This window comes from Chiloscyllium plagiosum, chromosome 5 (assembly GCF_004010195.1).
Source record: "Chiloscyllium plagiosum isolate BGI_BamShark_2017 chromosome 5, ASM401019v2, whole genome shotgun sequence".
NCBI lineage: Eukaryota > Metazoa > Chordata > Chondrichthyes > Orectolobiformes > Hemiscylliidae > Chiloscyllium > Chiloscyllium plagiosum.
In genome coordinates, this window is record NC_057714.1 from 42,074,694 (window position 1) to 42,096,023 (window position 21,330).

General features: G+C 39.7%; 1 protein-coding gene across 14 annotated transcripts in view; it reads right to left on the reverse strand.

Moving 5' to 3' along the window:
• Positions 1 to 21,330, reverse strand: part of ppp1r9a (protein phosphatase 1, regulatory subunit 9A) — a 360,369-nt gene that overhangs the window by 113,955 nt on the left and 225,084 nt on the right. For 12 of the 14 annotated variants that reach the window (XR_006311675.1, XR_006311674.1, XR_006311676.1 and 9 more), the window contains 3 exons: positions 17,147 to 17,339; positions 7,703 to 7,753; positions 2,194 to 2,351 (listed from right to left, as the gene is read on the reverse strand). Coding sequence is in view for 11 of the 14 variants with exons in the window: in XM_043689927.1 (XP_043545862.1) it covers positions 2,194 to 2,351; positions 7,703 to 7,753; positions 17,147 to 17,339 (402 nt within the window). In the remaining 3 variants the exon portion in view is untranslated. The remainder of the gene's footprint in view (positions 1 to 2,193; positions 2,352 to 7,702; positions 7,754 to 17,146; positions 17,340 to 21,330) is intronic. The other 2 variants (XM_043689929.1, XM_043689921.1) reach the window with 1 other exon arrangement.

Below are 21,330 nucleotides of genomic sequence, written 5' to 3' on the forward strand. Positions count from 1 at the left end.
ATTGCTCAACCTCCTCGCAGGAGCACGAGGTGGTGCCAATGCAGTCATCAATGTAGTGGAGGAAGAGGTGGGGAGTGGTGCCGGTGTAATTACGGAAGATCAACTGCTCTACGTAGCCAACAAAGAGACAGGCATAGCTGGGGCCCTGAAATGGCTTAGCAGGCCACTAATTTCAAATGCAATTGAAGATCTGCAATAAATGCTGGCCTTGCTAGTAATACCCACATCCCATGAAAAAATACAGAATAAAATTTTGGAAGAAGGGTTTGATACTTGTCTTCTCCAGAGATATTGCTTTGTCTACTGTGTGCTTTTATTTTGTTGTTTTTTTCATTTAAATTACAGGAGCTTTAATGAATAACTTCAAAATTACAGTACATGGTTTTCATAAAACAAACCAGGAAAAAAATGTCTGATTTGATTTATTACTATCGCATGTACCAAGCTCCAGTGAAAAGTGTTGTTTACATGCTTTACAGGCAGATCGTACTATGTAAGTGTATCAGGGTAACAGAACAGAGTGCAGGATACAATATTACAGCTGCTGAGAATGTGCAGAAAGAGATCAACATTGGCATTAAAGAGGTTCATTCAAAAAGTCTGACAACAGCAGGAAAGAAGCTGTTCTTGAATCAGTTGGTACGTGTATACAAACTTGTATATTTTCTGACCAACCAAAGAGGGTGGAAGAGAGTACAATTGGGATGGGAAGGGTCTTTGATTATATTGGTTGCTTTCCTGATGCAGTGGAAAATATAGATGAAGTGAACGCATCGGTAGTTGCTTGGCACCTTAACCCTTAAGAAGGCCGATCTAACAACTACAGCAGTGACAGAAGGTACATGTGCATCCGAGGCTGATGGGACAGGTGAAATTGTTTCACTATTCTTCTGTGCATTGAGTTTGTCGGGTAGGGATGTACTGTTGCCCACGATTCTGTTGACTTTGCTTTGTAGTCTGTTATGTTGTGTAAGCCTCACCACAAAAGACAGGTGTCCATGTGGTTAGTCTGGGTCTCAAGCTTAGTTTGGTATTGCCTCTTGGCGTCCCTGATGACCTTTTGAAGATTGTACCTTCAGTTCCTGTATAGATCAAGCTTGCCTGACTTGAACAGCTCAGATGTGGACTTCAGTAGGGCGTAGATCTCGTGGTTCATCCATGGTTTCCGGTTGGGAAACATTTGGATTAACTTCTTTGACACGTAATCATCTACACACCTACTATGAGGTCTACAACAGTAGTGGCTTACTCGTTTGGGTTGGCTGCTGATTTCTTGAATATGGACCAGTCCACTGACTCTAAGCTGTTTCGTACAAACTCTTCAGTTTCCTCAGATCATCACTGCACTACTTTCTTCACTGGGTTCTCATGCTTCAATTTCTGCTTGTAAGCCAGAAAATATGTTTATTGATCAGTGTGTCAGTAAGTAGGGTCACAAAGATTGTCAAGATCATTCTCCCATATAAAAATAATTAAGAGACTTTTTACAAATAAATAGTGTTAGGATATGGAATGATCTACTGAAAAAAACAATATTTGGAGCAGAATACATAATAAATTTTAAAAGAAAACGTGGATAAATATTTGAAATTGAAAAATTGCAATGTGTATTGGAAAAGCATAATGGATGAGACAGAGTGGACAGCTAGTTCACTCCTCCTTTCAGTTAAAAGTACTTTTAAGCACACGTGTGTGGAATTCTGTCTTTCTGAATTCTGTATGAGTTTTGTCCCTAAATGTTCAAAGCACAGCTTCAGATTACACCATAAGTCATATCCAACCATTAAAATCATAGGTGAAAGACCCAAAACAAAATAACCTTCATACTCCTAATATCTTAAACTGTCAAAAGAAAATTAAACAGATGTGCTCATCAGCAACCATATTCCTCACTGATGGAAAGTGGGGCCTTTAAATATTTTAATAAAAAAGGTATTCCTAAAACATTAATGAATGTACTTCATTTTTATTCAACACAGTGCTCTACTTGTGAACTAAAACCTTAAGGATATTTTACCATCACATCAACATACATTGGCCACAGTTCCAAGGCACAAAGATTGTTATCAAGTGAAGATTTTATTGCAAAATCTAAATTAATATTGGAATCTTGCATAACGTAAACAGTTTCTTGGTAAAACTGAACTCTCATTCAAGAACATATATAATTCTTAAAAGAGGTGTCACAATTACCTTCCGCTCAAGACTATCATCACCATCAGTTGAACTGACACTGTCATGCATTCTGGACCTCGAGGGTCGCTGTCGCTTTGATTTCCCCGAAAGATGTGCTCGAGCTTTTAGTACTTTACTATCTAATACCTGTGTTTCAGGTACTGCTTCATTAAAATCTGAAACCAGACGTAAGTACAAAAAATTAAAATAGAGCAAATTTTACTACATTAATTAAAAATCAGTACTCAGATACTAATGAACATATGTTTGATTTTTTATAATGTTACAAAATACAGTGAAAGATATTGTATAGTGTCACCACTCTCCAGTGCCATCTTAAAACAAAGAAAAGTAAACCGAAACATTGAATACAAAGGCATAAAAAAAATTCAATACTACATCCCTTTTTTTAAGGACTCCATAATGGACCTGGAACAGCCAGCCACGAGTCCCCTTGCTGCAATGCTGGAACAAGAGTTGCCACTCTTTGGCACCATCTTGCCTCCACCAATAATGCCACCACCAGGCTTGCCAATGCAGCCACCACTGATGCCATCAAGTCCCACACCCGCCCAAAGTCTCCTTTATTACTGCCGGCTTTATTGTTGCTAGGGAGGTGGCCAAACTCACCTCCTCTGCAGCAGCCATGTCATGTAGAAGCTGCCAGAAACCCAAACTCTCTGCACTGCTCTAGCCGCAACTAAGCTTTTTCACAAGAGGTAAGGAAAAAGAGAAACAAGAAAAGAGAAAGGAAAGGAGACAAGACGAGTCCTGGGCTCAGGAGCCCAAATCTGCTGACATCAGATTAGCAAGAAGTAACAATAATACCTATAAATAACAATAATAAAAACAATATAATAACAAACAGAAACAATTGTGTTTAATTTAAATTAAGGGAATTAGTTACATGTGGAATTAGTTACATAACTAAACTGGGTGGATAGATTAGCAGGAATGAGACATTTGAGAAGGTAACTAATGACTCTCAAAAAAAAAAATTCCATGAAGAAGGAAAAAGTCTAAGAAAGGGATAAACCAACCATAACTAACCAAGGAAGTTAGAGAATACTAGTTCAAAGAAAAAGCATATAAGGAGGTTAAAGTCAGTGTTAGCCGCAAAGAATGGATAAATTCAGAATCCAACAAAGGAGGACTAAAAAGATTAAAGACATAAAAGTTAAAGAAAATAAACTATGAGGGCAAACTAGTGAGGGATATGAAACCGGACATTAAGAGCATCTTTGAATATATAAAAAGAAAGCGTGAGAACCATTTGAATACAGGGCCCTTAGAAAATGAATCTAGGGAGATGGATTTGGGAAACAAGGAAATGACAGAGGAATTAAGACAGATACTTTGCATTAGTTTTTAAAATAGAAAATACTTTGGACATTCCATTTAACCTAAATACTATAGAGGAGAAATTAAATACCACCATCAACACTAAGGAGGTAGCATTTGACAAACTAATGAGACTGAATGCACCTGACAGCTTGCAGTCTAGAATTGTAAAACAGGTAATTACATAAATAGTGGTGCATTAATTATAATTTTCCAAAATTGTTGGATTCTGGACAAGTTCTAGATAATTGAAAAATTGCTAAAGTGACACACCTATCCAAAATGGGAAGGAGGCAAAAAGCAAATAATCTTAGGCCAATTTTATTTTATCCATTTGTGCTCTTCAGAAGGTTGGCACAGACATGATGGACTGATTAGCCTTTTCTGCACTATAGGGATTCTATGAAGTACTTGGGTCCTAGTGGACTTCTCATACATGTTGAAAGAAGAGATTAGTGAGGTTGTTGATGCACTGGTTTGAATACTCAAATACACCCTTGATTCAGGACAGTCTCAGTATACTGGAGGATAATGAATGTAATTCCTTTATTCAAAAATGGAGCAAGATGGAAGGTAATAACCTATTGGACAATTAGTTTAACATTTGCCAAAGGAAAAATGTTACAAATCATTATTAGAGGTTGTAATAGGGCACTTAGATAAGTTAAAGATAATTAGAATCAACATGGTTTTAAGAAGGAAAATAATGCTAGACCATTCTATTGGAGTTCTTTGAGGAGATAACATGCTGTGGATAAAGGGGAACTAGTGGATATACTGTACTTAGATCTCCAGAAGGTATATGATGAGATGTCACATCATAGATACTGTGGAACATAAAAGCTCAAGTTGTTGGCGGGGTGGGGGGAGGGGTATATTAGCATAGATAGAAAAGTGGCTCGCTAAAGGTTAACAAGATGTTAACCTTTAGCGAATAAGGAATAAGTGCCAGGTCCTCAACTGTTTCCAATTTATGTTAATGACTCTGATGAAGGGATAGAAGGTAAGATTGCCAAATTTGCTGACAATACAGAGATAGATAAGAATATAGACGAGTACAGCATAGGAACAGGCCCTTTGGCGTGCGATGTTGTGCTGAACATGATACTAAATTAAACTGATCCTTTAACAAGGTTGTGCTGTCCTTGTTTCTTTTTCAGAGGGGTCGTAAACATAGAGACTCCGGGAGGTCTAGATTTGAAGTGTTTTAGGGCTAATTTAATTATAGCTAACAGATACTGCCTCAGGGAAAATGCTTTCAAGTTTTTTAAAGAAACACTTGTAAAATGAAAGGGGAGTGGCCAGCTCTCGTAGTTCAGCTTTTCCCTGGTTTTAGCAGACAGTCAGTTGTGAAGCTGTTGGACACAAAGAATCTCCATAAGACCATAAGACATAGGAGCGGAAATAAGGCCATTCAGCCCATCGAGTCCACTCCGCCATTCAATCATGGCTGATGGGAATTTCAACTCCACTTACCCGCATTCTCCCCGTAGCCCTTAATTCCTTGTGACATCAAGAATTTATCAATTTCTGCCTTGAAGACATTTAGCGTCCCAGCCTCCACTGCACTCTGTGGCAATGAATTCTACAGGCCTACCACTCTCTGGCTGAAGAAATGTCTCCGCATTTCTGTTCTGAATTTACCTCCTCTAATTCTAAGGCTGTGTCCACGGGTCCTAGTCTCCTCGCCTAACGGAAACAATTTCCTAGCGTCCACCCTCTCCAAGCCATATATTATCTTGTAAGTTTCTATTAGATCTCCCCTTAATCTTCTAAACTCCAATGAATACAATTGAGTATTCTCAATCTCTCCCTGACATCTCTCCTGTAAGAAACTGTTTTGGAATTTACCTTTTTTTTTGCCAAGGGCTGTTTGTGGGAATTATTGTAAGCATTTGAAACAACATCATAACGTTGGGATAATCTGTTGGGTTTTCGGATATGTTAAGTTATTCAATATCATGTTCTCTTTTGGTTGTGTTTCATTTGGTAATCTTGCAAACAAGTTCTCTTTTGTTTAAAACTAAGTGGTTGAGCCAGCTGCATTACTCCTGGAATATCCACTGTATAACTGCTTAAAACAACTAGCAAAGTTCAGGTCTGGCTACTTTCTTGAAATATTTTGAAGGGGTCTGGCCTGGTCCCTAACAATTCTGCCTGCCCTTGGTCCATATCCCTCCATTCCTTGCATATCCATGTGCTTATCTAGAAGTCACTTAAACACCTCAATCATATCTGCCTGCACCACCACCCCCAGTAGGACGTTCCAGGCTCCTACCATGCACTGCATAAAAAAAACTTGCCCCTCAAATTTCCTTTGAACTGCATGTCCCCTAGTATTACACATTTTAACTCTGGGAAAAAGATTCTGACCGTCAACCCTATCTATGCATCTCATTACTTTATAGACTTCTATCAAATCTCCTCTTAGCCTCCTCCACTCCAGAGAAAACAACCCAAGTTTTTCTAGTCTCTCCTTATAACTCAAACCCTCTAATCCAGGCAGCATATGGTAAACCTCTTCCGCACCTTCTCCAATGCCTATACATCCTTCCTGTCATGTGGCGACCAGAATTAAATGCAATACTCTTAAGTGTGGCCTAATCAAAGTATTATAAAGCTGCAACATGACATCCTGACTCTTGTACTCAATTCCCCAACCAATCAATGAAAGCATGCCATACGCCTTCTTTACCACCCTATCTACTTGTGTGACCACTTTCAGGCAGCTACGAACTTGAATTTCAAGATCCCTCCGTACATCAATGCTGTTAAGGGTTCAGCCATTAACTGTATACTTTTCCTTAATATTTGATCTCCCAAAGTGCAGCACCTCACACTTACCCGAATTAAACTCCCTCTGCCATTTCTCCGTCCAAATCCGCAATTGAGCTATATCCCACTGTAACCTTTGACACCCTTCCACCATTAGCCTCTGCCTTCTGTGAGCAAGCCAATTTTGAATCCAAGCAACCAAGTCACCGTGGATCCCATACATCATAATCTTCTAGATGACCCTACCACAGGGAACTTATTGAAAGCCTTACTGAAATCCATTTCGGCAACATCCACTGCTCTACCCTCATCAAACATCTTTGTCACTTCCTCAACAAATTCAATCAAGTTAGTAAGACATGACCTGTCCCACACGAAGCCATGCTAACTGTACTTAATTAGGCCACGCTTTTCCAAATGCATGTAAATCCTATCTCTAAGAATTCTCTCCATAAGTAAGAAAGTAGGTTGTTGAGATGACACGAGGAGGTTACAGAAGAACAAGGAGCAGGAGTAGGCACTTCAGTCCCTTAAACCTGCTCCCAATTTAATACAATCATGATTGATCTCTTCTCAGTCTCAACTCCACTTTCCTGTCTTATAAAACTATCTTGTCAACTCTTCTTTTAGTCATCTCTCCTACTTCTTACCCTTCTGAACATCTTATTTATTTTCAGAGGATCATAGAAAATAAGCTGAGGAATAGGTTATTTGGTAATTCAAGCTTGATCCAACATTTGATATAATCATGTTTAGTCCTTCATCTCAATTCCATCTTCCTTCTTTCTTCCTGTCTTTGATGCCTTTAAAATCTAAAAATGCATCTGTCTCTTTCTTGAATATATTCAATGACTTAGCCTCAACAGCCTTCTATGGTAGAGACTTTTACAGGTTTATCACCCTTTGAGTGAAGAAATATTTCCACATCTCAGTGCTAAATAGTATTGCCGTATCCAGAGACTGTGTCCCCTGGTTCTAGACTCCCCGCCTCAGGAAAACATCCTCCCTGAATCTAGTCTGTCCAGCCTTCAGAATTAAATCAGATTCCCAATCAAACTTATCAACTCGAATGAATACAGGTCCAGTTGAATCAATCTCTCCTCAAAGGAAAGTCCTGCATCCCTGGTATTGACTTCGTGAATGCTGAATTCACTCTATGACATATAGACAAAGAAGCTAGATCAACAGTTTTCATTTTTGAAGTATCAGTAGAGTTGAAATATTTCTCATTTTAAGGACAATTCTATCATCCTCGGTTAAATAACAAGTAATAAAAATCCATTTTGTGCTGAGTTACATCCAAAAGTATCAATCTTAAGTAGTGCACATGCCTTCAAAATGTTTTACTCCTTTGAGCAAATGTACATTAAAACACTGCTGATATACAACTGTAATGACAATTAAAACTTACCAAAAACCTCATCTGGGTCACCTAACTTCATAGTTGAAGTTTCAACAACTTCTGTGAATAATTAAAACATATGTCTGTTACCAATAAGCATCTCATGTACATATTTATCTTTGAAAGCAAAATTATCTTCTAAGATAATCGATCCTGCAGTACCAATATTCTACCTGTTCTGTGGCAACAGTTGTTTTTAATTTGTTCCTTTATGATACAATATACATTTTGCAGAAGGTGAGAACATATAACTATTGGAAGCAATGAACAGGTTAGGGCTCTGTTCATAAGACTGATGAAGGCACATAAGATTGTCTCGACTCTGTCAAACTTTTTCACCAAGTGGATGTTACCACTTGTAGTAGAGTTCAAAGCTAGAATTGATAAATGTGAAATAGTCAATTTTAAACATGGAGAAACGCCCTCCGCCAGAGTATTTGGAATATGAAAATTGCTACAAAGTGGTCAAGGTTAACAGCATAGATGAATTTAAAGGGATATTAGGTGACAGAAATGACACAGGGATATGTTGATAGGTTGAAATGAAATATGACGTTATAGGAGGGTGATGTGGAGCATAGAGATGTATATAGATCTGTTGGGTTGAATAATTTTTAAAAAATATGTAAATCTGTAATTCTGGTATCCATGACAACTGTTTGAAACATACATGATTTAAAATTGGAGGGTATTTGGCTGGAAGCAGCGATTGGTAAAGAATTTGATACTGAACTCTCACTGGTAAGTCATCTGTATGCATTTTGTCACAATGTTGGTCTTTTTACAAGGTTACTGCGCCCTTGAGTTTTTTTCAAGAGAGGGGCTAATTGGCCAGGCTCCAATTAGGCTGAGTTTGAAAGGTTTATCGGTGCCCTTTTTGTTTACACCTAACAGATAATGCTTCCGCCCTAAGGCTTTCACGTCTTTAAAAATAAAGTATAATTAAAGGGGAGTGGCCAGCTAGCTGTGTAGCTAGCCTTCATTTAGATTAGAGTTTTTGATTCAATTCAGCAACAGTGTGTATGAGAAAAGGCTGCTGGGGCCAATTCAGCCTCTCTCATACTCTCTCTCTCTCTCTCTAACTTCAAGCCTGTAACCCTAGCTTGTTTCATTTTTACTCTTTTTGCTAAGAGATGTGTTTATCGGGACTGTTGCAAGTATTTTCAGAACAGTATCATTAAGTTGGGATAGTCTGTTGGGATTTTGGATAGGATGCGTTATCGATATTCTATTTTCTGTTCTTTGTGCTTCATTCTGTAATTTTATAAATAAATTCTGTTTGTTTAAAACTTGGCAGTAGGATCAGCTACTTCACTCTGAGAATATCCACTATACACTTCCCTAAAACAAATAACAAAGTTATGGTCTGGCCTACCTGCTTAAAAATGTTTTGAGGGGTTAGGCCTGTTCCATAACAGATTGGGGGGTCTTTGCAGGATTTAAACAGCAAGTAGTAGGTGTTTCTGTGTTTTATTTCGGGTGTTGATTTGGTTGGTTTAAACAGCGCTCGGATAGCAATGGCTGTTTTGGTCACCAAGGAGGTTCTGGAGGTGGACGAAGTGAGCTGGGGTTTTTTTACTAAAGGCAAATAAGACTAAGCTGTAGGAATTAGTAGGCAAGCTGGAGTTGAAGTTATCTCTTAACATGAGGAAAGATGAGACGATTGCAGTGGTAGCTCAGCATTTAAATTTGCTGGAAACTATCAAGATCTGTAGAGATAGCTCAACTTCAATTGCAAATGAAGACGCTTCAGTTAGAAGCAGAAATGAAACAGTTTGAGTTAGTATTAAAATCGGAAAAGAAAGAAAAGAATGAAGGGCTTTAGCAGAAGAGAAAGAAAAAGAACGAAGGGCTTTAACAGAACAGAAAGAAAATGAACGAAGGCTTTAGCAGAAGAGAAATAAAAAGAGAATTTCAACTTCAGAAAATGACAGAAAGGAAAGTCTGCTTAAAAGGATGGAGATAAAGGCTGATGTTAGGCTTAGTGAGGAAATAGGGCGACATCATGTGGAAGAGCAGAGAGTTAAAATGGCAAGGTTAGTAGCTGAAGTGGCTGATGATGAGTTGGTCCATAAAACACGGTTTGGGGCTTCCAGAATCAATTTCAGTCCATGAGGGATAGAAATTGGGGCAAAGAGAAACCCTTATCTGGAAAAGGAAAGGTAGATCTCGGTGAAGGTCATAAGGATAACTCACAATAGGGTAAGAAGGAAACCCTTGAAGGAGACAAAGAAGGTAAAACACTCCGGTGTTTTCATTGCAATAAGGTAGGCCACATGAAATCAGTGTTGGGAGGCTAGGAAAAAGCTAGATGTAGGAAAACAGGACAAGTCTGGGAGTTTTGTTGGAATGGTAACAGAAAGCACAGTGGAAGCTAGAAAGCTACATCAGTGTATACAAGCTGATCGGAGGCTGTTTAAGGAGGAAGTGCCGGTTCTGCTTAGAAAATATATCTGCAATTGTAAAGTTTATTCACATAGGCCAGGAGTTGCAGGTAAAGAGGTTACAATATTAAGGGACACAGGATCCTCTCAGTCTGTGGTGCTGAAGGATGAAGAGATATTTACTCCTGAAGGACTACTGCCAGAAAAGGTACTGGTAATAGGAATTCATGGTGATACAAAAAGTCCTCAATTATGTAAAGTAAGACTAGGGTGTCCAGAAAACAGTGGAGAATTTGTGGTAGGAGTACTGGACAAACCCTTAACTCCAGGAATACAATCTTTGTGAATGATAGAGCTGATTCACCGGTAGGTGTGCCACCTACTGCTGTTGAAAAGTTAGTGGAGACTCAGGCTTTTGTAGCAATGCAAGACTCTTATCTGGGAATTTTCCCTGATTGTGTAGCAACGAGGTCACAGAGTCACCAGTCGAAGCAGGAGAAATCAAAGGGTATAGATAAGGAAGCTGAAGTGGCATTAGCAAAGACTTTGCTCAATCAGATAGTGGAGATAAAACAGGAACAAATAGTTGATCATGCAAATATCTTTAGCTCTGTAAAACTCAGAATTACAGCAGAAATATGAAAATTTAAAGCAATTGTATCAAAAACATATACACAGAAGGAATCTGAATGTATCCCTGAGTGTTAATACCTGAAAGATGATTTCTTAATGAGGAAATGGAGGTCGCCACATATTCAAGTAGATGAGAAATGGGCAGAAATTCATCAAATTATCTTGCCGGGGGGTTATAGAAGGAAGGTGTTGCAAGTGGCGCATGAGCTACCACTTGAAGATCATTTAGGATTGAGGAAAACAAAGGCTAAAATAAAAAGAAATTTTTACTGGCCTGGACTTCACAAGGATGCAGTTGAATTTTGCTAGACATGTCATACATGTCAGGTAATTGGAAAACCACACATGGTAATAAAACCTGCACCTTCAATACCTATTTCAGCATTTGAGGAACCTTTTACAAGGGTCTTAATTGAATGCATTGGTCCCCTACCTCAAACAAAAAGTAGGAATCAGAATCAATAATGGATGTATCGACTAGCTTTCCAGAGGCCGTCCCATTACGCAATATCACAGCTAAAACAATTATAGAGGAATTACTCAATTTTTTTTACTAGATACAGACTACCAATAGAGATACAGTCGGATCATGGGTCAAACTTCACATCCAAACTATTCAAGGAAGTTATGGCCAGCTTATGAATAAAACAATTCAAATCTACTGCATAGCATCCAGAATCACAGAAAGCACTAGAAAGGTGGCATCAAACACTAAAGACTATGTTGAGGGCTTATCATCAGGACTATGCAGATGTTTGGGATAAGGGAATTCAGTTTGTGCTTTTTGTGATCAGAGATGCACCAAATGAATTGACCAAATTCAGTCCATTTGAATCAGTTTTTGGGCATGAAGTGACAGGGCCATTGAAATTAATTAGGCAGAAGTTAATAAGTCAGAATTTAAAGACCACGCATTTTGACTATGTGTCAAATTTTAGAGTACGATTAAATAGAGCTGGGGAGTTGGCGAGACTGTATTTAAAAATATATTGAAAAATAAGCATGCAATAAAACAGTAAGCAGACAAGAAATCAAAAATTCACAATTTTTCTGTCAGGGATAAGGTATTAGTGTTACTTCCAGTAAAAGGTGAACTTTTAAAAGCAAGGTTTAGTGGACCATGTCAAATCGATAGGAGATTGAGTGAGGTGAACTGCTTGATAGGGACTCCAGTCAGGAAGAAATTTCACAGAGTGTGTCATGTGAATCCGCTCAGAAGGTATTTTTGACAGGGATGGAAAGCAGGAGGAGAAGGTGTTAACCACTGCCCCAGTTTTGCCACACCTGATTACGCAAAGCCTTTCAAGGTGGCTATTGATGCGACAGATGTGGGTGTCGGTGCTGTGCTCCTACAGGAAGACGACGAAAAGATACAAAGACCTATTGGGTATTTCTCCAGGAAGCTGAACGTTCAACAGCAGAAATATTAGACAATTGAGAAAGTGACTTTGAGTGTGCTGTTGGCACTACAACATTTCCTTATTTATATTACCAGCGACGCATCTGAGACAATCGTATAGACTGAACATAACCCATTGAAATTTGTGGAGAAATTTAAGGACAAAAATGTTAGATTGTTTAGATGGAGCCTGTTGTTACAGTCATTCAATTTGAAAATTGTGCATGTGGCAGGTCGAGAAAACCTGATTGCCGATGCATTAATGAGACTCGAATGAGAAATGGAGGCATTTAGTAGTGAGAGAACCACAGACTGAATCCAAATGTAGTTGTGCATGCTTGCATGTTTATAGTCAGTGAGTGCAAATGTATGTTTTAGGTACTAACCACTATTTTTTGGGGTTTTGAAAAATGAAGCCATCTTTGGATATTGATAGTTCTCTTTTTTAATGGGGGGGGTGGGGGGAGATGTCATAATATTGGTCTTTTTACAAGGTTATTATGCCCTTGAGTTATTTTCCAGAGAGGGGTTAATTGACCAGGCTCCAACTAGGCTGGGTTTGAAAGGTTTATTGGGGCCCTTTTTGTTTACCACTAACAGATAATGCCTCCAGCCTAAGGCTTTCATGTTTTAAAAAAAAATGATATAATCAAAAGGTGACTGGCCAGCTAGCTCTGTCGCTGGCCCTTTTTTATAAATTACAGTTTTTGATTCAGTTCAGCAACAGTGTGTATGAATAAAGGATGCTGGAGAAAGTCCAGCCGGTACTCTCTCTCTAACTTCAAGCCTGTAAACCCTGGTTTATTTCATTTTTACTCTTTTTGCTAAGGGATGTGTTTATTGGGACTGTTGCAAGTATTTTTAGAACAGCTTCATTAAGTTGGGATAGTCTGTCGGGGTCTTGGATGGGATATAAGTTATTGGTATTCTATTTTCTGTTCTTTCTGTTTCATTCCGTAATGGACCCAATATACCAGCCATTGCAGTGGACAGCTGGAACTGACAACCAGAAGCAGCAGAGACAAACCACTATAAATGCCGGAGGAAACAACACAGAAGCGCTTCACAGGAGGCTCCCAAGCACTGAGGATGTCACCTAGACAGGGGACGAAACGTCTGCAACACAAATTCCCAGCTCGGCGAACAGAACCACAACAACCAGCACCCGAGCTACAAATCTTCTCACAAACTTTGAATTCCATAATTTTGTAAGTAAATTCTGTTTGTTTAAAACTTGGCCAGTAGATTGTCAGATCAGCTAAATCACTCTGGGAATATCCTCCACACACTTACCTAAAAGAAATAGCAATGTTACAGTCTGGGCTACCTGCTTAAAAATGTTTTGAGGGGTCGGGCCTGGTCCATAACAACTTTAAACAAAATACAAGGATTTCAAAGCTCTTACACATAATTTAATAAATAATTTATTATTTATTTTCTTTCTTGATCTGCTTATAAATATTTAACCAAAATATCTCAAAAGTTAAATATTTGTTGATTTTTTATACTGTTGCAAATAGGAAACAAGACCACATGTACTTCCTTTCCACATAATTTAGTTAAGTCCTCTCTCACTAGGAACACAGGATTTAAGAGGCAGATCAGACCAAGTCTGCTCCACCATTTAGTAGGATCATGGCTGATCAGGTTGTGGTTTCAGCATCACTTTTCACATTACTTTTGGCTCTTTTGTCCAGCAAGAGACAAATTGGGGGTCAAAGAGGAGCCAATTGAATTTGGGGAAGAGTATAAAAACTGAAGATAGTGAAGTGGACAGTGTATGAGGTGAAAAGAGAACTGGTGGGATAGGGAACACAGGAAATAGTAGCAGGCGTATGCTCTGCCATTCAGCTAGATCAGTGGTGATTTTCTACCTCAACCCCATTTTCCTAAATTATCCCTATATCCCTTGATATGTTTAATATCTAGAAATGTATTGACTTCTCTGTTGAATATGCCACAAGCCTCTAGTGGATAGAATTCCAAAGATCCAAACCCTCAGAGAATAAGTTTCTCTCCAGTTCAGTCTTAAGTAGCCTATGTTTTAGTCAAAGAGCGTATCCCGTTTTTAAAAATTCATTCACAGGATATAGGCATCCCTGGCTGGGCCAACATTTATTGCCCATCTGTATTTGCCCTTGAGAAAGTGGTGGTGAGCTGCCTTCTTGAACAGCTGCAATCGTAAGTGTCATAGAGTCATACAGCATGGAAACAGACCCTTCGATCCAACTTGTCCATGCCAACCAGCTTTCCCAAACCAAACTAGTCCCCTTTGTCTGTGTTTGGCCCATTTCCCTCTAAACTTTTTCTATTCATGTATCTGTCTAAATGTCTTCTAAATGTTATAACTGTGTCTGCATTTACCACTTCCTCTGGCAGTTTATTCCATATATGAACCACCCTCTGTGTGATGCCCCTCAGCCCATTTTCTGTTGGTAGCCACACAAGGTTGTTGGGAAGAAAGTCCGTGATGGAATGATAATATATTTCCAAGTCACAATGGTGAGCGGTTGGGCTGGGAACTTGCAGCTTCTTGCATTCCTACGTATCTATTCTTCAAGATAGTGGCTTTAGATTTGGACAGCACTACCTAAAGAACCATGGTAATTTTCAGAAGTGTCATCTTTAAAATGCTGCTACTACTGTCAGTAGTGGAGAGACTGAATGTTTGTGGATGTGGTGCCAATTAAGCAGACTGCTTAAATCTTGATGGTGTTAAGCTTCTTGAGAATGTTGAATCTGCATCTATCCTGGTAAGTGGTGACTATTTCATTACACTCCAAACTTTTGTCTTTTACATGTGGCCACTATATCTGTGTAACAGTTCAGTTTCTAGTCAATTCAAACACAAGTATATTGATAGTGGGTGATTCAGCATTGAAAATATCACTGAATGTTGGATGCATTTGCTGTCACCAGCGCTTGCATGCTATGTGCCACTTAAATTTGCATATGTGCATTTAAACTAGTCCAGGGTGGAGGCACAGTCTCCTGGAACCTGTATGCTCATTCCATTTTCCCACCACCCTCATTTTCCATTACTGAATTATGTTTCAAAACTGCACTTCTTCTCTGTGGGAGAAAACTGGAGCATCCATAAGAAACCCATGCAGACATAAGAAGAATGCAAATTCCACATAGACAGTCACCCAAGAGTGGAACAGAATCCAGGTCCCTGACATTGTGAGACAGCAATGCTAACTACAGATTGAAGGGGCAATCTTTTAGAATTGAGGTGAAGAGGAATTTCTTCAGCCAGAGGGTCATTGCCATAGAAGACTGTGGAGGCTAAGTCCTTGTGTGTATTTAAGAAAAAGATAGGTTCTTGATTAGAAAGGAGTTCAGAAGCTGCAGAAGAAGGCAGGACAATGGGGTTGAGAAACGAATCAGCTGTGATCAAATAGCAAATTCAATAGGTTCAATGGACTAATTTTGTTCCTATATCTACTTGTCTAACATCGCTTTTCCTCTATAGTATTATATCTTGGTTCCCATATCCTTGAAAATTAGTTTAAACCCTTCCCTTCAGAGCTTGCAAATCTCCCCACAATTAAATTATTCATTCAAATACTACTTGTCTGGACCTGTACCAATTATGAAATCTAGAGAAATGGTCTCAAGTAATGATCCCCCTAAGCTGTGTGGAGACTGGGAGGTTCTGTGTATGCTGATTGGCATGTTGATGCAATGGCCTCTGCCTCCAGAGGCTACTGCCATGCATGGACCTCAGAGGTCCACGCTGCTGATAAACAAGGAAGTATTAGTCCCAATGAATCTAAAGTGCTTCCTGTTGCACCATCAGTCTGTCACTCATTCATTTGGCTTCCGGTGCAAGATGGCGGCCGAGTAACAGGGCTGTACGTGGGCTCTTGCCCGGGGTCCATTCACTCCCATCTGTTTTCTTTCTTTGTTTCAGTTTTGCTTCTGCTCTTTTCTTTCACTTTATTTTCCTTTTCTTTGAGTCTTTTCTTTTCTGTGGTGGATTGGTCAGCAGAACCAGTGTGGGCGGGCTACATGCAGAGTGGCAGATGTGACTTCTCCCAGTGATTGGAGGTGTGTTGCAGCTGTAGACAAGTGCACTCTCCTACCATTTGAGGGCAGTGGCAGCAGCAGTGAGACCATTCTCCAGTCATTTGGGAGTGGCGATGGCAGCAAAACTCTTCCAGCGATCAGGGACAGTGGCACTGGTGACAGCAGACTCTTTAACACGGTGAAATCTGCAGCCGAAACAGGACTCATGGCCCAGCAGCTGCCTGGGGTAGCAAGGGTGCCAGGGATTCTTGGTTGCAAGGCAAGTGTGGGTTCAGTGGCATCAGCCCTCCGGCAAAGAGATGGCATCGAAAGTAGAACAACTCCTATGGTGATGGTTTCAGTGCAGGAAGTGGCAAGGCATCGGAGGTCTCCCTTGAGGCTAGGTGCTGGTATGGACTGGGTCGGATAGACATGTTCTGGACATTTTATTTCTTTATTTTTCTAATATATTCCTATGACCTATAATACTGGACTATTTATTTCTTTACTTCTCTAATTTATTTTTGCTTTCTAAGAATTTGACCTTAAGTATGTGTACCTAGGAACCTTTGTGCCTGAGATGGCACTGTAATGTGGCGACTGTAAACTTTTCATTGTACTCATTTGAGTACATGCGACTTTTGAGCTAATTTAGTTCAATTCAATTTAATTTGTGCTATCCTCCTAGTTCTCTACTCAAAAGCATGAAAGGCCACAGCTTTTGAGGTCTTGTTTGCTCGTTTCCTTCCAAGTTCCCTAAACTCTGCCTGCAGGACCAACATTTCATAATATGCAATAAAAACCTGCAAGATGTAAAGACAGCAAAATGTATATTAATTTTAAAAAAAACATTTTGATTGAATCTTCATGCTCTCAATTAGAAGCTAAGTTCTCTACTCCAGATACTTTGAAAATGTCTTTTCTCATGATGGATCATCAACAATAATCAATATGGTTTCTCCAAATCAAACTAGGACGGATTCAAACGTTTAATCTTGCCTTACAATATATATCACATTTTCCCACCTTCAGTTGAACCATCAAGGTTGTGCTCCTGCACTCTTGTCAAGCTATCAACAGCTTTAAGTGGAGGTTCTCTCATTATATCCATGAGTGTTGTTTTCTTTTCCTGCTCCACTCCAAAGATGTTATTGTTGTTGTTCATTTGAGTCCCATTTGTTCTTGTTAATTTTTGAAGCTCAACCTTCAGATCTGTAATCTAGAAAAGAGGACTTTATTTTAATTGAGGCTTAAACAGATAGAATCAAATTAGGTTAATTAGTTTAGCCTGTCAAACAAGAAAATTAGGTCCTATAATACCACTGACATTCTTTTGCAAGACATTTCATGGTTTGTTTTGAAGGGAATTAATAAACTATTATTTGGGGCAGCACAGGGACTCAGTGGTTAGAACTGCTGCTTTACATTGCCAGGGACCCAGGTTCAATTCCGGCCTCAGGTGACTGTCTGTATGGAGTGTGCACATTCTCACTGTGTCTGCATGGGTTTCCTCTGGTTTTCTTCCACAAAGATGTGTAGCTTAGTAAATTACCCGTAGTGTTCAGGGATGTGCATTAGTCATGGGAAATCTAGATAATAGGGTAGGGGAATGGGTCTGAGTGGGATACTCTTCGGAGGGTCAGTGTGGACTGTTGGGTCAAATGGCCTGTTTCCACACTATAGGGATTCTATGACTCTAACCAATAAACTAAGCTTCTCTGATGCCTGAATTGCAAATCCACTTTATAATTCCCTGGAGTTTTGTTGATTTCTGATTTTACAAAATATTTAATCCTATTAAGTTATCCACCTAAAGAATTAAGAGCCCAATTCTTTAGTTCTTTCATTCTTGTCCATTGTAATTGCTGCTCACAATGCAGTTTCCTGTACACTGGTGAAACCAAATACAGACTTATCTTACAACACTACCATTAGCACTCCCCTCAACTTTTGCACTTGGGCACCTCACCATCTGTTCCATGTACTCCTCTGCTCTCCTGTACCCCCCTTGTCTACAATATATAACCTACTATTTCCAACTCCTTCAGTTCCAAAAACAGTCATATTGGACTTGAAATGTTAACTCCGTCCTTCTTAGATGCTCCCAGACATGCTGCATTTCTCCAGCACTTTCTTCTTTTTATTTATTAATTGGACTGTGAGTAATTGTGAAATAATTTAATTCAGAAAATATAATTCACTTCCCTACAGAATCAGAGGTCTTGAGGAAGGAGATGCATTTTATTTTCTGAATTAAATTATTGTAGGGAGGAAATAATGGTGGTGGAAGTGAAAGAATGGGTTTCTTGGAGGTTCTACACAGTTTAAACTTTTGGACCTGATGGCAATTTTGTGGATTACTTACAGCTTGTCAGCCCTAATTGCAGATGGGATGCAGCTCCAGGTCTACAGAAAGATTGTGGGCAATCAATATACAGAGTGTGGGTCATGGGTATAATGCAGGGATAAAGTGCAGGAATCACCTGCAGTCATTCCGCTGCAGAACAGATTTACTGCTTTGGACACAGTTGGGGGCAAATGTCCTCTCAGAAAGGAAGCAATGAACAGCATTATTCACTGCATCACAATTAGCTCTACTCCATGGAAGAGAAACAATAAGTGGAGGAGGAATAAGAAATGGGCATTCAATTGTAAGGGGAATAGACAGATGTTTCTGTGGCTGGAAATGAGACTCCAGGATGGAATGTTGGGTGCTGCAGTCAAGGATGACTCCTGGACATTCAGGAGTGGGAAGGTGAACAGCCAGTGGTCAAGAAACATTCGTAATAAAGTGGATGAATTAGTAACACAAATAGATTTAAAGTGGTATGATATCATTGGAATTGTGGAGACATGGCTGCAGCCGCCTGACCAAGGATGGCAATATCCAGGAGTATTCAGCTTTTAAGAAGTGGTCAAAAAGGAAAAGGAGGTGGGGTAGCTTTGCTGGTTAAAGAGTAAAAGCACAAGTGAAGAAGGATATTAGCACTGATGAAGTGGAATCTGTATGGGAAGAGCTTAAGAACACCAAAAGGCAAAGAATGATAGAAAATAATAGTACGTTGACCCCCAAAACTGGAATAGTAATGCTGGGAAGACAGGAAATTAGAGTGCATCTCTAATTATGGGCGACTTTAATCTGCATATACATTGGCTAAATCAAATCAGTAACAATGTTTTAGAAGAGGAATTCCTAGTATGCATAGAAGAAGGGTTTTCTGGATCAATACATTGAGAAATGGGCCATCCTAGACCGGGCATTGTGAATAAGAAAGGAATAACTGGCAATCTAACTGTGAGGGGCCCCTTAGGGAAGATTGATCATAATATGATGGATTCTTCATTAAAATTAAAAGTGTAGTGATTGGGACCAGGTGGACCTCATTGACTACAAGATTCTTTTTCTTTCATTGTAATAGAAGCAGGAGTAGGCCATTTGGCCCATTGAGCCTGCTCCACCATTCATTAAGATCATGATTTATCTATCTATCGTCTCAGCTCCTCCTACTTGCATTATCCCCATAACCCTTAATTTCCCCACCATTCAAAATCCCATTCACCTGTGTCTTGAATATATTTGATGAAGCTGCCTCTACAGCTTCCTTGGGCAAAGAATTCCATAGATTCACTACTCTCTGGGAAAAGCAATTCCTCCTCATTTCTGTCCAACATCTACTCCGCCTAATCTTGAGGCCATGTCTGCAGTCCTAGTCTCATGCACTAGCGGAAACAACTTTCCTGCCTCTATCTTATCTATCCCTTTTGTATTTTTAAGTTTCTCTAAGATCCCCTCTCATTCTTCTAAATTCTGGAGAGTATAGTCCCAGGCAGCTCAACATCTCCTCACAGGGTAAGACCCTCATCTCTAGAATTAAACCTGGCGAACCTCCTCTGCCCTGCCTCCAAAGCTCGTGTATCCTTCCTCAAGTAAGGAGATCAGAACTGCGCACAATACTCCAGGTGCTGCCTCACCAACACTTTGGACAATTGCAGCAGAACCTCCCGGCACTTAAATTCAATTCCTCTCGCAATGAAAGCCAATATTCCGTTTGCCTTTCTGATTACCTGTTGCACCTGCAAATCAACTCTTAGCGATTCATGAATGAGCACTTCTAAGTCCCTCTGCACAACAGCATGCTGCAATCTTGCATTATTTAAATAATATTCTGACTTATTTGTACTTCCAAAATGGATAACGTCTTATCCACTTTGGATAAGAGTGGGTATTACCTTTACTGACATTGTATTCCATCTGCCAGACCCTTGCCCACTCACTTAGCCTATCTAAATCTCTTTGCAGACCCTCCACATCCTCTGCACAGTTTGCCTTTCCACTCAATTTAGTGTCACCAGTGAACTTGGATACTTTACACTTGGTCTCCTCTTCCAAATCATTTATAAATACCATGAACAGTTGTTGGTCTAACACTGACCCCTGCGGCACCCCGCTCACCACTGATCTCCAACCAGAGAAATACGCATTTATCCCAACTCTCTGCTTTCTATTGGTTAACCAGTCCTCTCTCCATACTAGTGCATTCCCTGCAACTCCATTCATTTTTATCTTATGGACGAGTCTTTTATGCGGCACCTTATTGAATGCCTTCTGGAAATCCAAGTATACAACATCCACCTATTCCCTTCCATCCACATCCTCAAAGAATTCAAGTTTGTCAAGCATGACCTTCCCTTCCTGAATCCATGCTGCATCTGCCTGATGGCACCTTTTCCATCCAGATGTCTCACTATTTCTTCTTTAATGATAGCCTCCAGCATCTTTCCAATTACAGATGTTAAGCTAACTGGCCTATAGTTACCTGCCTTTTGCCCTAGACATTTTTTTAAACAGCGGCATGACATTCGCTGTCTTCTGGACCTATCTGAAGTCCAGTGAATTTTTTGTAAATTACCACTAAAGCATCTACTATCACTTCTGCCATTTCTTTCAGCACCCTGGGACGCATTCCATCAGGACCAGGGGACTTATTTACCTTTAGACCCTCATGTTTGCTCAACACTACCCCCATTGGAGATAACAATTGAATTGAGGCCCTCACCTCCCATCGTATCCTTAACATCATTCTTTGGCATGCTAGACACATCTTCCACTCTGAAGACTGACACAAAATAGTTATTCAAGGCCTCGGCCATATCAGCATTACCCAATATTAATTTCCCTTTCTCATCCTGTGAGGGACCTACATCCACTT